This window comes from Nerophis lumbriciformis, linkage group LG17 (assembly GCF_033978685.3).
Source record: "Nerophis lumbriciformis linkage group LG17, RoL_Nlum_v2.1, whole genome shotgun sequence".
NCBI lineage: Eukaryota > Metazoa > Chordata > Actinopteri > Syngnathiformes > Syngnathidae > Nerophis > Nerophis lumbriciformis.
In genome coordinates, this window is record NC_084564.2 from 44,240,670 (window position 1) to 44,258,857 (window position 18,188).

The window sequence follows — 18,188 nt, forward strand, 5'->3', positions numbered from 1 at the left end:
AACATGTGTCCGTTATCATAGCTACACGTATGACAAAAAAGCAGGTGAAGATCAGTGGTATTCAGTGAGGTAAGATGAATTAAATGCGCTGACAGTTCATTGCTCCTGCCAAATGAATTGCACTGATCACCACTCCAAGATGGTGGCCCCGCGTCTCGTCAGCGCCAATAGGCAGTAGCGCTCCATGCTGCGTCTACTTATAAGATGTCTATGGTTATAACGTTAGCAGTGAGTTTGCAGCCTCACTCATTTAACTACACAGCAAATAAAAGTCACGTTACTTAGCCAATAAACGTTATCTTACATTCAAAACTTACCCTTCTTTGTGCAACTTCAAATGTCGAACCAAGTTGGACGTTGTTGCGTCTCCGTCTGTAATATTCCAACTGCGTGATTTGCATACGGCAATTCGTTTTTTGTTGACCAAGTCGTAGTTTTTATACCCGAACGAAACCAACTTTGGCATAATTGTTTCTCACTGGCACGTTGTTTGACAACTCTTGTTCATTGGTTGTCCTGCAATTTGATTGGATGAATGCTGTGGGATGAAAACAAGGTAGATCTAATTTGATTGGCTGTTGTACTGAGAGCACACCAGCTGACAGGAACAACACGCTGATAGACACAGACGAAGTTAATGAAAAATACGGAGCGCTCCCAAATAACTTTTTAAGCTTTGGGTTTTGGGGAAAGTGGCAAGTCATGTCAAGTCAAAAGGCTCAAGTCCAAGTGAAGTCACAAGTCATTGATGTTAAAGTCTAAGTCCAGTTGCAAGTCTCTTTACATTTTGTCAAGTCCAGTCTAAAGTCATCAAATTCATGACTCGAGTCTGACTCTAGTCCAAGTCATGTGACTCGAGTCCACACCTCTATTGTGGAATTCTTTCCCATTCTTGTTTTATGTAGAGCTTCAGTCGTTCAACAGTCCGGGGTCTCCGCTGTCGTATTTTACGCTTCATAATGCGCCACACATTTTCGATGGGAGACAGGTCTGGACTGCAGGCGGTGCCAGGAAAGTACCCGCACTCTTTTTTTATGAAGCCACGCTGTTGTAACACGTGATGAATGTGGCTTGGCATTGTCTTGCTGAAATAAGCAGGGGCGTCCATGAAAAAGACGGCGTTTAGATGTCAGCATACGTTGTTCCAAAACCTGTATGTACCTTTCAGCATTAATGGTGCCTTCACAGATGTGTAAGTTACCCATGTCTTGGGCACTAATGCACCCCCATACCATCACACATGCTGGCTTTTGAACTTTGCGTCGATAACAGTCTGGATGGTTCGCTTCCCCTTTGGTCCGGATGACACGATGTCGAATATTTCCAAAAACAATTTGAAATGTGGACTCGTCAGACCACAGAACACTTTTCCACTTTGCATGAGTCCATCTTAGATGATCTCGGGCCCAGAGAAGCCGGTGGCGTTTCTGGGTGTTGTTGATAAATGGCTTTCGCTTTGCATAGTAGAGCTTTAACTTGCACTTACAGATGTAGCGACCAACTGTAGTTACTGACAGTGGTTTTCTGAAGTGTTCCTGAGCCCATGTGGTGATATCCTTTAGAGATCGATGTCGGTTTTTGATACAGTGACGTTTGATGGATCGAAAGTCACGGTCATTCAATGTTGGTTTCCGGCCATGCCGCTTACGTGGAGTGATTTCTCCAGATTCTCTGAACCTTTTGATGATATTATGGACCGTAGATGTTGAAATCCCTACATTTCTTGCAAAGGGGTGTACCTCGCCCCATCCTTTCTTGTGAATGACTGGGCATTTTTTGGGAAGCTGTTTTTATACCCAATCATGGCACCCACCTGTTCCCGATTAGCTTGCACACCTGTGGGATGTTCCAAATAAGTGTTTGATGAGCATTCCTCAACTTTATCAGTATTTATTGCCACCTTTCCCAACTTCTTTGTCACGTGTTGCTGGCATCAAATTCTAAAGTTAATGATTATTTGCAAAAAAAAAAAATGTTTATGAGTTTGAACATCAAATATGTTGTCTTTGTAGCATATTCAACTGAATATGGCTTGAAAATTATCATTGTATTCCGTTTATATTTACATCTAACACAATTTCCCAACTCAAATGGAAACGGGGTTTGTACTTTGTTTTAGCAATCAAGAATATTTCAGTTGCTTTTATCCTTCTTTGCGGGGACATTGTTGATTGTCATGTCATGTTCCGGATGTACATTGTGGACGCCGTCTTTGCTCCACAGTAAGTCTTTGCTGTCGTCCAGCATTCTGTTTTTGTTGACTTTGCAGCCAGTTCAGTTTTAGTTCCGTTCTGCATAGCCTTCCCTAAGCTTCAATGCCTTTTCTTAGAGGCACTCACCTTTTGTTTATTTTTGATCTAAGCATTAGACACCTTTTTACCTGCACACTGCCTCCCGCTGTTTCCCACATCTACAAAGCAATTAGCTACCTGCTGCCACCTACTGATATGGAAGAGTATTACACGCTCTAGACAGCACCGACACTCAACAACAACACATCATTTGCAGACTATAATTACTGCTTTGCAAAACATATTTTTAACCCAAATAGGTGAAATTAGATCATCTTCCACGGCAGACCAGACTGTATCTCACAGTGGTTGAAAAACACTGAACTACACTATACGAGATCTGTATTCCTACATGGTCCTGATTGATGGACAATGTTCGTCTTTGCTTAAACAAAAAGGTAGTATTGTTTCTTTATCTAATTCAAAGGCAGGTAACAATGTTGCCATACTCTCACACTTAATCCGTGAATCATGAAAACATTTATTCAGCGTGGAGCTCATAGATAACTTCTTTGTTTACAGCTTAGCAAATGATCAAATCTCAGGACTCCTGCTTCATGCTTTGTTATCATAACCCGCAATTTGCCCTTTCCCTAACTTCATCCCCTCAACATATTGCGGATTTCTACACGCGGTGCATGCAAAACGAGGTTAAAGTGCGTCGGCTAATACCTCCGCACCGGCTGTCATTTTCCGCTCGAGTTGATTTATACACTTCTGTGAGCTCCATTTCCCCCTCTGCAGTACAAACAAGACGCGGGGAAATTAAAGAGCACATATTACTTTACTTATCCACGGGCAGTAATTTCATTACAGAGGGCAAAGAATAAAGTCCATGTAATCGATAGCAGAGATAAATGTGACTTTCAGCCAGAGCAAACAAGCAGACTGAGGAGACGGCAGATTAATGAGCTGGAAGAGGAGATCAGGAACCTTTTTAGTACTCATAACTGCTATTGCGGCCATTTAATAAGTTAATGATTATAAAGAATTATGTGGGCTGCTGGCGACAAACAACCTTTGCGATGTGGCAAGGTTGCACTAAGGAGAAGCGATTAAGGCTGAAACGACGCGTCGACGTAGTCGACGTCATCGGTTACGTAAATACGTCGACGCCGTTTTTGTGCGTCGGCGCGTCGCATATTTACGTCACACTACTTTACTGTCATGGCGGAGCGCAAAGCAGACGATGCGAGCGAGGGGAAAAAAGCACGCCAAAAGTCGTCAAAAGTGTGGGAGTATTTCAATAAACGGCCTAATAATGTTGTTGTATGCACACTGTGTCGAGCGGAAATGGCCTATCATAGCAGCACAACGGCTATGAACGAACATTTGAAAAGAAAACCCCCGACAGCGTTCTTGCCATCACCATCAACAAGTCAATCGTCCGCGTGCGTATACGTTGTCATTATTACACAAAAACATGAATGTGTCATTTGTATCTGCGTTGTAAATTCATAAACTAAAGCACCGTTTCGCTCTGAGAGGCGCGTTTGGCGTGCCTGTTCAGTGTTTACAAAGACGCGCTCCTCTTTAACGCTGTGGAGAGGCGGCGGCGGCGAGCGAGCGGCGAGGCGGGGCGCGCCGGGAGCGACGCCGCAATCGTGCCCAGGTGCGCGATCCGCGCAGTTGGAAGAGAAAAGACTTTGTGTAAAATTAAAAGATTGTAAACCTGGCAAAGCCGTCTGGCGTTCAGTCTGTCGGTCCTGAAAGAACCCCACGGCACAAGACGTGTCACAAACGCTAACGTTAATTAGTTGTGCAAATACCTTTTACAACATTAACAGTTACATATACTATGTACAAACCAACAATTAACTTTCACTTTAATCATACTATCATTGTTGTGTTATTAAGCAAAATAAGCAATACTTTTACTTTTGTTGAAATGTTTACACTGTACACTTTTTTGTATTGGATGTTTAGCTTTATTTTTGCACATTTTAGCAAATAAGCAATACTTTTACTTTTGTTGAAATGTTTACACTTGTTACAGAATATTTCCGTTTTGCACTTTTTTGTATTGGATGTTTATCTTTATTTTTGCACATTTTAAAGCAAAATAAGCAATACTTTTACTTTTGAAATGCTTATACTATTCCAGAATATTAAGATTTGCACTGGATGTTTACTTTTATATTTGCACATTAAAAAGCAAATAAGCTACTTTTAATTTTGTTAAATGTTAAAAGTTTTAAATGTTTACATTGTTACAGAATATTTTGTCATGTTGTTGTCAATGTTGACTGACTAGTGGCCATACTTTTTTTTTGTAAATAAAAGCCATGCCTTTTGAAAAAACTGGCCTACATTTATTTTTTCCTCTTCATTTTAAATTTAAAAAAAAATCGGTAAAAGGAAAAATAATCTATAGATTAATCGAAAAATTAATCTATAGATTAACCGATTAATCGAAAAAAATAATCTATAGATTAATCGATAGAAAAATAATCGTTAGCTGCAGCCCCAGAAGTGATGTTGTATGAAACTTGCATTGGCCTTCAACAGCATGCCGTTTCATTTTGAGACCTGGTTGTGCTTCAAGAACTGATCATGAGTGTTAGTGAGTCTGGCTTCTCTGGTGTGGACGTGCATCGAGGCCTCTTACCTTCTGTCCATGTCCCAGCTGCTCCGTCTTAACGTCGGACAGATTCTTCCAGTTGGTGTTTCCGCTGCCGCCGCCACCTTTCATGTCTGACAAAGACTGCCCGTCGACGGTATGGCCATCCTTGTCGTACCTACAACATGAGGTTATATTTAATTCAGTGTAGTTCATGACAAGAATAAATTGTGAATGCTATTTGCCCCCCCCAGCTAGATAGATCTCCTAAGTACTGCATAAATGCCAAAATAAAACAACATTTTTTCTTTCTTATAATTGCATACCTGCCAACTTTTGAAATCAGAAAAACCTAGTAGCCAGGGTCCAGGACAAAGTCCTGGTGGGGGGTTCAGGCTTCGCCCCCCGACGCAAAATTATTATTAGCATTCAGACAGGTTAAAATGTTGCTAAAACCATCACTTTTCTATCAGTCACAGTGACTTTTCAAAACAAAAATATTACAGCAAAAATCATATGGGTTGATTGACATGTTTATTCTGTAAGCTAACTTCAATAGTTTGAAATTATTTTGACAGTTAATGCCAGTTATCCTGTCAACCTTTCACAAGACTTCAATTTGTTCATTGAAAGTATAAACACTTTTTACAGTAAACAAATGGTAAAACAGTACTAAACAATTCCATTAAAAAAAAAATTGGTGTCATTATTAACTTTCTGTCCAAGCTTGTATAATCTACTGCCTTGTTCAATTGTAAAAAATATTCTGTGCCTAAAATTCACATTTCTATCACAATTATCATACTGTAAACATGGTAAGCTAACTTCATTCAAATTAATAGTCCTGTCAATAGCATGGAATTACAATTCAAATGTAGTTTTTTTGTAAGCCTTTCAAAAGAATTCAAAATATGTAAAATTAATGAAAATTAATTTCAGCCATCAGACACTTGAAAAGTGGCACATCACATCTCTAATGTAATCATTTGAACTTTTCAACAGAAATAGCACTGCAAAAATATTAAGGACATACTTCTGTATTTTGGTAGTTATGCTGTCAACATTTAACAAGATTTCTTCAACTTGGACTTGAAAGCATAAATAGTATAAACACTTTTAACAGTATAACAGTACTAAACAATTCCAATAGATAACATTGGTGTCATTACCTTTTTGTGGCTAAAATCCGAAAAACGTTGAAAGTTTTCCACTTGTATCGCTAGCAACGGCATTAGACTTGTGTTTTTTTGTCCCAACGTGGTCTTTTACATCGCTAATTCCTCCGTGTCCGATCGAAAAATCTTGTCTGCACAAGGTGCAATTCGCGTAGTTTTCACCCTTTTTGGAAGGGATAATTATTCCCGGATAGGCTTTTGAATATTCTTCACGGAATGACTGCAGTTTTCTTTTCGGTTTAAGACTCGTTTGCGATTTTTCTCCGGCTGATTCCATGATCGTTCGCTCGTTTGGAAACAATGGCAACTGGTGCCTCGTGCTTGGCAGCGGTGCTATAAATAGCCTCGCGCATTTAAAAAAAAAATTTTTTTTTTTAATTAATGAAAAACCGTATTTTTTATCACTGCAACCGTAACCCGGAATAGGTTGATGAAAACCGTACTAATTACGGGAAAACCGGAGTAGTTGGCAGGTAGAGCTGCGCGGATAGGCAATTATTTCATCCGCAACCGCATCAGAAAGTCGTCAACCATCCGCCATCCACCCGATGTAACATTTGATCAGAACCGCACCCGCCCGTTGTTATATATCTAATATAGATGATGCAAGGCATTAGTGAGGTTATAAAGCTTTTGCCTGTTAAAGAAAGGAGACTGATCCAATGCAGCACAGACATTCGCGTGCCACGCTGTCACGACCCAGACGCACACCAGTGCGCAATCATATGGGAGCCGCGCTGAGCGCACCTCCAAGCGCGTCTCGCTGCCGGCGACGGCCGGGTATGGGCCCGACGCTCCAGCGCCATCCATTTTCAGGGCTAGTTGATTCGGCAGGTGGGTTGTTACACACTCCTTAGCGGGTTCCGACTTCCATGGCCACCGTCCTGCTGTCTATATCAACCAGGGTGAGCCCCACCCCTTTCGTGAGCGCACTGCGCGCGGAGTGACCCCTGTTACGCGCCCCCGGCAACAGGGGTGGCGGGCAGGTAAGCTGCGCGGGCGGAGCGCGCGGCGGAGTGACCCCTGTTACGAGCCCCCGGCCACGGGGGTGGCGGGCAGGTAAGCTGCTTACCTGCTGCGCGTGACGCCGGCCGCGGCGAAGGCGGACGAGGCGGGGTGTCGGTGCGGTGGTGACCCTGCACGTGCGTCGGGCCCTTCTCGCGGATCGCCTCAGCTACGGCTCCCGGTGGGGCCCTCTCGGGGGAAGGGGCCTCGGTCCCGGACCCCGGCGAGGCGTCCCTTCTCCGCTCCGTAAAAGTGTCCATCTCTTTTTCTTCTGTTGTGGCATATGCTGCAGGTGCCTGCTCGTTTTTCGTATGTGGGTAACAACATTTAACTATGTATATATATTTCCCAATTGGTTTAACTGCCACCCGCCTGAATATATTTAAAATCTAATTTTTTTTTTTTATTTCAACCACCCGACCCGACCCACGGATAAAATCTAATTTTTTTTTATTTCATCCGCCCGATCCGCGGATAATCCGCGGTTGTGCCCGCAAACCGCGCATCTCTATTGGCAGGTATGACTCCTGCAGGCGTGACTAATTGAAAAAAGTCCCTATTAACGAATCAGACTGTAACCCTAACCTGCCAATGTCCACTTTTCTCTGACGAACACCAGCACACTCATTTATACCAGTGCAGGCTTGGCTTTAATTGTGCCTGTGGGCAGCCAAGTGCTTATGGAAACAGACCACATGGATGTGTCTTTTGTCGTAACTCAACACCTCAGGTGGGCGGGTTCTGCCAAAGAAAGGTTTACCAACAGTGGCGAGTCTAGGGAAGGAGAATCAACTCGGGGTTTGAGCGAGTTAACACATAACAAGGCTCTGCTATAAAGTTATCCTGAGGCAATAATGGATGTTTACTACCTAGCAGCAAGCAATAGTGCAGGCCTGGGCAATTATTTTTACTTGGGGGGGCCAAAAATCAAAACATCACCTTTTTAAACGTTCCCACAGGAGCCCAAATAAAGACGCAAGGTACAGGACCGACATAACTTATCATTGTGTTCCATCCAAGTAAAAAGCCCCCTCCCAGACAAAAAAGGAGCGCAGTAAACAAACGGGGCCGTCAGTCCCGCAACAGTGACCGGGATGAAGGCGGCGGCAGAGCCAAACAAATTAGATCCGGCAGAAAATGTGCAGCTGTCAGCCAGACAAAAGCTAGCTTCATGAAGGAACAAGATAGCCAGTCGCAGGTTGTCGGACACGTGTTTAGGCGGCTTACACGTGTCAGACGTCAAGAGTGTGAATGAACAAGGACTTGCAGGCGCAGACACAAGCGGGAGACAACATTCAGGAAGGAGCCTTATCAGAAGGAAGCTTCAGTCGGTCAGGAAGAGAGACCACATTCAGTATATACTGACTCAGGTAATAGAGATGCGCGGTTTGCGGACACAACCGCGGAGTCCGCGGATTACCCGCGGATCGGGCGGATGAAATTTAAAAAAATTAGATTTTATCCGCGGGTCGGGCGGTTGAAATAAAAAAAAATTAGATTTTAAATAGATTCAGGCGGGTGGCAGTTAAACCAATTCGAAAATATATATACATAGTTAAATGTTGTTACCCACATACGAAAAACGAGCAGGCACCTGCAGCATATGCCACAACAGAAGAAGAAAAAAAAAGAAAAGAGATGGACACTTTTACGGAGCGGAGAAGGGACGCCTCGCCGGGGTCCGGGACCGAGGCCCCTTCCCCCGAGAGGGCCCCACCGGGAGCCGTAGCTGAGGCGATCCGCGAGAAGGGCCCGACGCACGTCCAGGGTCACCACCGCGCCCACCGCACCGACACCCCGCCTCGTCCGCCTTCGCCGCGGCCGGCGTCACGCGCAGCAGGTAAGCAGCTTACCTGCCCGCCACCCCCGTGGCCGGGGGCTCGTAACAGGGGTCACTCCGCGCGCTCCGCCCGCGCAGCTTACCTGCCCGCCACCCCTGTTGCCGGGGGCGCGTAACAGGGGTCACTCCGCGCGCAGTGCGCTCACGAAAGGGGTGGGGCTCACCCTGGTTGATATAGACAGCAGGACGGTGGCCATGGAAGTCGGAACCCGCTAAGGAGTGTGTAACAACCCACCTGCCGAATCAACTAGCCCTGAAAATGGATGGCGCTGGAGCGTCGGGCCCATATACCCGGCCGTCGCCGGCAGTGAGACGCGCTTGGAGGTGCGCTCAGCGCGGCTCCCATATGATTGCGCACTGGTGTGCGTCTGGGTCGTGACAGCGTGGCACGCGAATATCTCTGCTATATTGGATCAGTCTCCTTTCTTTACCAGGCAAAAGCTTTATAACCTCACTAATGCCTTGCATCGTCTATATTAGATATATAACAACGGGCGGGTGCGGTTCTGATCAAATGTTACATCGGGTGGATGGCGGATGGTTGACGACTTTCTGATGCGGTTGCGGATGAAATAATTGCCTATCCGCGCATCTCTATCAGGTAACTATCCAGGCCATTACCAAATAAGTCTGCCTTTACAATAATGCTCAGTTTTGACAACGTCCGAGATGTTTGGTTCCAATCAATTAATGTGGTTGTAGTAGTTTACTAAGTCTGAGTCCAAGTCCGAGTCCATGGTTCTCGCCCGGGAAAGGGTGTAGTGCCATCTCCGGGTTGGAGAGGAGACCCTGCCTTAAGTGGAGGAGTTCAAGTACCTCGGAGTCTTGTTCACGAGTGAGGGAAGAGTGGATGGTGAGATCGACAGGCGGATCGGTGCGGCGTCTTCAGTAATGCGGACGCTGTATGGATCCGTTGTGGTGAAGAAGGAGCTGAGCCGGAAGGCAAAGCTCTCAATTTACCGGTCGATCTACGTTCCCATCCTCACCTATGGTCATGAGCTTTGGGTTATGACCGAAAGGACAAGATCACGCTCTCCCTTAGAGATAGGGTGAGAAGCTCTGTCATCCGGGAGGAGCTCAAAGTAAATCTGCTGCTCCTCCACATGAAGAGGAGCCAGATGAGGTGGTTCGGGCATCTGGTCAGGATGCCACCCGAACGCCTCCCTAGGGAGGTGTTTAGGGCCTGTCCGACCGGTAGGAGACCACGGGGAAGACCCAGGACACGTTGGGAAGACTATGTCTCCCGGCTGGCATGGGAACGCCTCGGGAACCCCCCGGGAAGAGCTGGACGAAGTGGCTGGGGAGAGGGAAGTATGGCAGTGTTTCCCACACATTCATTTATTTGTGGCGGCCCGCCACGAAAGAATTACGTCCGCCACAAATGGATTTTTCGGCTTTTGACTCGCTCGACCGCTCATAAAAGCAATGGGACTGTCTGTGAATGGAGCTTGTAGTTACAACTCCGGTGCAGTAGGTGGCGGTAGCCTACTATGCATTGTAAATCCGACCAGATCAAAATACGAGGATAATGTAGGTTATAGGTAGATAGGTTATAGCTGCATCGCTCGCGGCTCGTCATATATTTAACGTTAATCCGCGATTTCACAGAGCGTTTCACCACCGCTGTTTGACTCGGTGGCCGGAGCAGACGCACGTAGTAACAGTCACGTGTTAATAGTGATGGGTCCGGCAACACCGATGCATCGGCGCATGCGTCGAGCTCATAAGGCAAAACCCTGTGTCGGTGCGCGTACCGCTTTTAGAAAGTCACGTGACCGATCATGAGCTGTTTTGTCGTACTGACGCCTCCTCTGTGCCCTGTGAGCGGCTCTTTTCTACAGCCGGAGAAATAACTAAGAAGAGAAAGCGTCTAAAATTGAATAAGTTGGAAAAACGGGGTTTTTTTGTAATAAAAATGTGTAAAAAAAATTTAATAATTTCCAGGTCCACAAGCATCTTCATCCACAACACGTTCTCTTAGATTTCCATGTTATGATACATGTTCACATTATTTATTGACTGTATCTAAAACAGATAAAAAAATATATTTTTATTTAAATGAAGTTATGAAATAATCCTAAATGAAATACAATGACTTGGTTTATATTATTGTATATTTATTGTATATACCGGTACTAGGTCATAAAATCAGTGTCAGTTGAGTCGGTCCATAGGTTGCCTGTAGGGATTTTTTATGTCCAGCAGATGTCAGTATTTAGTGACACAGTATCAATACAGTTTTGCAATGTGTCGAAACGCTTCATGAAGCCTCATCAACGCATCACTACCTGTTACCATACCGACGAGCTAACGTGTCCAGGTTATAACCCTGTTGTCAATAAACACACGTGGAGACGGTGCTTCAGATACTACATTAATACTCAAGCTAAAATGTCCACTGTAGCATGTGAATGCAATGAAAAGAATAAAATCTGAGCCAACCAGCTGTTAAAATGTTGTCCAGGTTAATGTTTTGGCCATTAAAGGCCCTTCATTTCAAGATTTCAACTGTGATCGGGCTTTAAACAGGTGGCTGACCTGTTCAGATGGGTGTAACTGCTACTGGTCAAATAATGTGAAATAGCATTTAATTTGACATGTATGCAATGCCATTTAAATGTAATTATAGATAATAATAATAATAAATACTGTGTAGTGTTGTAAATAGTCAACGGGAAGGATTTTAGTAAGATATAAGCCATGAGCACTACACAGCCAGAAAAAAACCTAGGCAGGACAAGTAAAAATATTGGGGCAAGTAGATTTGAGAAGTCGGGCAAGTAGAAAAAAAGCTTAACGTTGAACCCTGCATGTGTTGAGCTGCTGCCGCTTAAGGTTAGACAGCACTGTACATAGAGCGCTTCTGCTCGTTAGTAATAAATTCTAATGTTGGATGTTCACTCCTTCACACAGATGAGTATAGAAAAATATTTTCAACGGCCGAAAAGGGCTCGACTTGGAGAGGAGGCAGGCCTACAGTCCGGACCACAGGTGCGACCTGTTCAGCAGCAGCAGGAGGAGGAGGAGGAGGTTGACTGACTGTGGCAGGACACCTCTGCCTCTGTTTCACTTCATGTTGCTGGTAAATAATATGGTCGTAGTAGTAGGCTAAAGTTAAATTACTTAGTATTCACTAATTAAAGGGGCAGAGCTTTAAGAGACATTTTAGCTTTTATATTTTATAAGATATATTTTTTGTAAGAACCATAATTAATAAATATATTTCAGTGAATAACTAATTGTTAAAATCTGTATATAAATATGTACATAAAGTGTTGTAATTATATTCCAACTCCGCGTTCTTCTTGGTCATCGCCGCTGCCGCCGCCGCCCCCTGACCACACCACCACAAATAGATGCCTGTCCTGTGGGAAACACTGTATGGTAGTGATGGGTTGATGAGGCGTCATGAAGCGTTTCGACACATTGCAAAACTGTATTGATACTGTGTCGATACTGTGTCACTAAATACTGACATCTGCTGGACATTAAAAATCCCTACAGGCAACCTATGGACCGACTCAACTGACACTGATTTGATGCCCTAGTACAGGGGTCACCAACCTTTTTGAAACCAAAAACTACTTCTTGGGTACTGATTAATGCGAAGGGCTACCAGTTTGATACACACTTAAATAAATAAATATATTGTCATTTGTAAGTTACACGTAAGTGTGATTTAAACAAGAATAGCTAAATAAATACATTTATATATATTAAAAAATGGGTATTTCTGTCTGTCATTCCGTCGTACATTTTTTTTTCCTTTTACGGAAGGTTTTTTGTAGAGAATAAATGATGAAAAAAAACACTTAATTGAACGGTTTAAAAGAGGAGAAAATACGAAAAAAATTAAAATAAAATTTTGAAACATAGTTTATCTTCAATTTCGACTCTTTAAAATTCAAAATTCAACCGACAAAAAGAAGAGAAAAACTAGCTAATTTGAATCTTTTTGAAAAAGTTAAAAAAAATAATTTATGGAACATCATTAGTAATTTTTCCTGATTAAGATACATTTTAGAATTTTGATGACATGTTTTAAATTGGTTAAAATCCAATCTGCACTTTGTTAGAATATTTAACAAATTGGACCAAGCTATATTTCTAGCAAAGACAAATCAGTATTTCTTCTAGATTTTACAGAACAAAAATTTTAAAAGAAATTCAAAATACTTTGAAATAAGATTTAAATTTGATTCGACAGATTTTCTAGATTTGCCAGAATAATTTTTTTGAATTTTAATCATAGAAAGTTTGAAGAAATATTTCACAAATATTCTTCGTCGAAAAACCAGAAGCTAAAATATTTATTATTCTTTACAATAATAAAACAATTTTTTACTTGAACATTGATTTAAATTGTCAGGAAAGAAGAGGAAGAAATTTAAAAGGTAAAAAGGTATATTTGTTTAAAAATCCTAAAATCATTTTTAAGGTTGTATTTTTTCTCTAAAATTGTATTTCTAAAAGTAATAAGAAGCAAAGTAAAAAATAAATGAATTTATTTAAACAAGTGAAGACCCATCCATCCATCCATTTTCTACCGCTTATTCCAAGTGAATTCTTTAAAATATTTTCTTGGATTTTCAAATTCTATTTGAGTTTTGTCTCTTTTAGAATTAAAAATGTCGAGCAAAGCGAGACCAGCTTGCTAGTAAATAAATAAAATTTAAAAAAATAGAGGCAGCTCACTGGTAAGTGCTGCTCTTTGAGCTATTTTTAGAACAGGCCAGCGGGCGACTGATCTGGTCCTTACGGGCTACCTGGTGACCGCGGGCACCGCGTTGGTGACCCCTGCCCTAGTATATACAATAATATAAACCAAGTCATTGTATTTCATTTAGGATTATTTCATATCTTCATTTAAATAAAAATATATTTTTATCTTTTTTTAGATACAGTCAATAAATAATGTGAACATGTATCATAACATGGAAATCTAAGAGAACGTGTTGTGGATGATTGTGGACTGGGAATTGTTTTAATTTTATTTTTTTACACATTTTTATTTAAAAAAAAAAGAAAAAAAAAAGTTTTTCCGACGTATTACATTTTAGACGATTTCTCTTAGTTATTATTTCTCCGGCTGTAGAAAAGAGCCGCTCACAGGGCACAGAGGAGGCGACACAGTTGGCGTATCGGTCACGTGACCAAAACAGCTCATGATCGGTCACGTGACTTTCTAAAAGCGGTACGCGCACCGACACAGGGTTTTGCTCTATGAGCTCGACGCATGCGCCGATGCATCGGTGTTGCCGGACCCATCACTACTGTATGGGCTTCTCTGCTTAGGCTGCTGCCCCCGCGATCCCACCTTGGATAAGCAGAAGAAGATGAATGGGTGGATGGTAGTAGTTTACAGCGGTTAAAGGTAACCTATGACCATTTTCCTCTTTTCTGAATTATGTTGTCAGGGGTTCCCCCAGATTGCCAAAATACCTGTGGCGATGGGGGGCGTGGTCAATATGACATTGTATAATCAGCGATGCATATACTTTCTTTAAAAATGTAAAAAAAATGTCACACAAAACAGTTAATTGGTATTAACTGTTTAACCTACTCAGTGGTCTAGAGCAGTGGTTCTCAACCTTTTTTAGTGATGTACCCCCTGTGAACATTTTTTTAATTCAAGTACCCCCTAATCAGAGCAAAGCATTTTTGGTTGAAAAAAAGAGATAAAGAAGTAAAATACAGCACTATGTCATCAGTTTCTGATTTATTAAATTGTATAACAGTGCAAAATATTGCTCATTTGTAGTGGTCTTTCTTGAACTATTTGGAAAAAAAAGATATAAAAATAACTAAAAACTTGTTGAAAAATAAACAAGTGATTCAATTATAATTAAAGCTGCAAGCAGCATTGGTCGGGCCCGCATATTTGGCAGGTGCTACTCCTAAGTGTCCCAATGCTATTGTCCAGTTTTAGTCCTAAGTGTCCCAATACTTTTGTCAAGTTGTAGTCCTAACTGTCCCAATACTTTAGGCCAGTGTAGGTGTCCCAATACTTTTGTCCAGTGGTAGTCCTAAATGTCCCAATACTTTTGTGTACTTGTAGTCCGAAGTGTCCGAATACTTTTGTCTAGTGTACCTACCTTGTCTGCATTGTGTGGACACGCCGGTGCTTCCTGCTTATAAGCAGCCATCTTGAGAAAAAAGCAGCGCAGCGGTTCTTTGAAGGCTCATAAAATCAAAACCGGAGCAGTTAGAAAAACGCGCTTCTGTACTTTTAATCACAAGGGTTCAATCTCTCTCCTGTGTTAGTTTGAAGCCGAAACGACAAACGCGCTCAGAGGAGATAGTTTTTGAAGGAAGGTGACCGGTTTTTACAAAAATGTTGTTTTGAAGGGGGAATAGCAAACTTCCTGTTGATTTTTGCTGGGGGTTGTCAATTTATGAAATGTAGGTCCAAGTGAGACCTACATAGAGGTTTTTGTTTCATGTCTCTCCGACCTTCCCAGTGGGAGTTACAGGCAGTTTTGTCATTTTTTTTCTTCCGAGGAGCAGTTTTTTCTGCGTTTTATTAAAAAATTGCGGTAGAGCGCAATTTTGAGATTTGGGGTTAGGTTTCTTTTTTAGATCGCAATGTTTGCCAGTCCTGATGTGTGCGTTCAGTTTGGTGAGTTTTGAAGCGTGTTAAGGGGGTCAAATTACAGCTCAAAGAGGCAAAAGTTACTGTTTTTAGTACTTTTTTGTCTTGAAGGGGGAATTGCCCCCTTGCCCCCCTGTAAGTCAGACCTACATAGGGGTTTTTGTTTCATGTCTCTCCGACCTTTCTAGTGGGAGTTACAGGCAGCTGAGTTTTTCTTTCTTCCTAGGGGGCGCTAGAGCGCAATTTTGAGTTTTGGGGTTTGTTTTTTTTATTAAAAGGCAATTTTCGCAGGTCCTGATGTGTGGGTGTATGGTATGGTGAGTTTTGAAGCATGTTAAGTGGGTCAAATTACAGCTCAAAGAGGCGGCGGAAGAAAAAAGAAAGAAGAAAAATAATAAAACCTTACAATTTCAATAGGTCCTTATGTCCCATTGCAAAAGGACTCCCGTTGGGATTCCTTTTACAATGGGCCATGCGGGCCCTAATAAAGATTTCTACACATAGAAGTAATCATCAACTTAACGTGCCCTCTGAAAGCATCGTTCTCAGCACCCTAAGCGCGTTTATTTAACAGTGGAATTAACTGTAACAGAGTGACCCCTCTTTTCAGTCATTCACAATCTCTGCGTTGGCAGAGAGGAGAGAGGGCAGCCGCCAGTGTGCCGAGTGACACCCACTGACAGCATTTCAGTCAATAACTAACCAGGTAAAGACAATTCCCTTACGTCCCTAAGGTGTACCTTCCTGTGAATAGAACAATATGACATCCAGAAGGCTGGAACTGAAAAGTAGAAAAGACTCACACTGAAAGAGTCAGGCAAGAACTGAAAAGGAATCATCAGGGGATTTATTGGGAGCGTAATTCTTTCGCTTCTTTGTTCACTTTTCCCTTCACAGGACAATTGAAGCGACAAACACTTAGTGGGTTGCGACCATGCCGAGTCAAAGGGCCAGAGAAGGACAATGAGACATTGAGCATCACCAGACTGTGATGTGTGTACAATGGCACCACAGAAGGTTACTGGTGATGGCAACTGGGTGAAGTTTGATGATAACCTACAAAGGAAAGCACTACTGTCCACGTCCCTAAGGTAAGTAAGTTCCCTCTGCAGTGAGAGCTGCTGTATGTCAGTGGCTCCTAATTCATGTTTAAGAACACTATGGAGGTTCATTTGTGACTTATGTATAATGTATTTATATTATTCACATGCACGTATAATAGACTGCATTTATATTATTCACATGTGAATAATGTTGTATAATAGACTGTATTTATGTTATTCACATGTGAATAATGCTGTATAATAGACTGTATTTATGTTATTCACATGTGAATAATGCTGTATAATAGACTGTATTTATATTATTCACATGTGAATAATGCTGTATAATAGACTGTATTTGTATTATTCACATGTGAATAATGCTGTATAATAGACTGTATTTGTATTATTCACATGTGAATAATGCTGTATAATAGACTGTATTTATGTTATTCACATGTGAATAATGCTGTATAATAGACTGTATTTATATTATTCACATGTGAATAATAATGTATAATAGACTATATTATTCACATGTGAATAATGCTGTATAATAGACTGTATTTGTATTATTCACATGTGAATAATGATGTATAATAGACGGTATTTATGTTATTCACATGTGAATAATGCTGTATAATAGACTGTATTTATATTATTCACATGTGAATAATGATGTATAATAGACTATTTATATTATTCACATGTGAATAATGCTGTATAATAGACTGTATTTATGCTATTCAAATGTGAATAATGCTGTATAATAGACTATTTATATTATTCACATGTGAATAATGCTGTATAATAGACTATTTATATTATTCACATGTGAATAATGCTGTATAATAGACTGTATTTATGCTATTCAAATGTGAATAATGCTGTATAATAGACTGTATTTATATTATTCACATGTGAATAATGCTGTATAATAGACTATATTATTCACATGTGAATAATGCTGTATAATAGACTATTTATATTATTCACATGTGAATAATAATGTATAATAGACTATTTATATTATTCACATGTGAATAATGCTGTATAATAGACTGTATTTATATTATTCACATGTGAATAATGCTGTATAATAGACTGTATTTGTATTATTCACATGTGAATAATGCTGTATAATAGACTATTTGTATTATTCACATGTGAATAATGCTGTATAATAGACGGTATTTATGTTATTCACATGTGAATAATGCTGTATAATAGACTGTATTTATGTTATTCACATGTGAATAATGCTGTATAATAGACTGTATTTATGTTATTCACATGTGAATAATGCTGTATAATAGACTGTATTTATATTATCGACATGTGAATAATGCTGTATAATAGACTGTATTTATATTATCCACATGTGAATAATGCTGTATAATAGACTGTATTTATATTATTCACATGTGAATAATGCTGTATAATAGACGGTATTTATATTAATCACATGTGAATAATGCTGTATAATAGACTGTATTTGTATTATTCACATGTGAATAATGCTGTATAATAGACTGTATTTGTATTATTCACATGTGAATAATGCTGTATAATAGACGGTATTTATGTTATTCACATGTGAATAATGCTGTATAATAGACTGTATTTATATTATCCACATGTGAATAATGCTGTATAATAGACTGTATTTATATTATCCACAT

At 41.0% G+C, this 18,188-nt stretch overlaps 1 protein-coding gene across 2 annotated transcripts in view; it reads right to left on the reverse strand.

Annotated features, from left to right (window-relative positions):
• The window catches only part of rpa1 (replication protein A1), a 100,837-nt gene that overhangs the window by 34,065 nt on the left and 48,584 nt on the right, over window positions 1-18,188 (reverse strand). For both annotated transcript variants that reach the window (XM_061973224.1, XM_061973225.1), the window contains one exon: window positions 4,900-5,029. In XM_061973224.1, coding sequence (XP_061829208.1) covers window positions 4,900-5,029 — 130 coding nt within the window. The remainder of the gene's footprint in view (window positions 1-4,899; window positions 5,030-18,188) is intronic.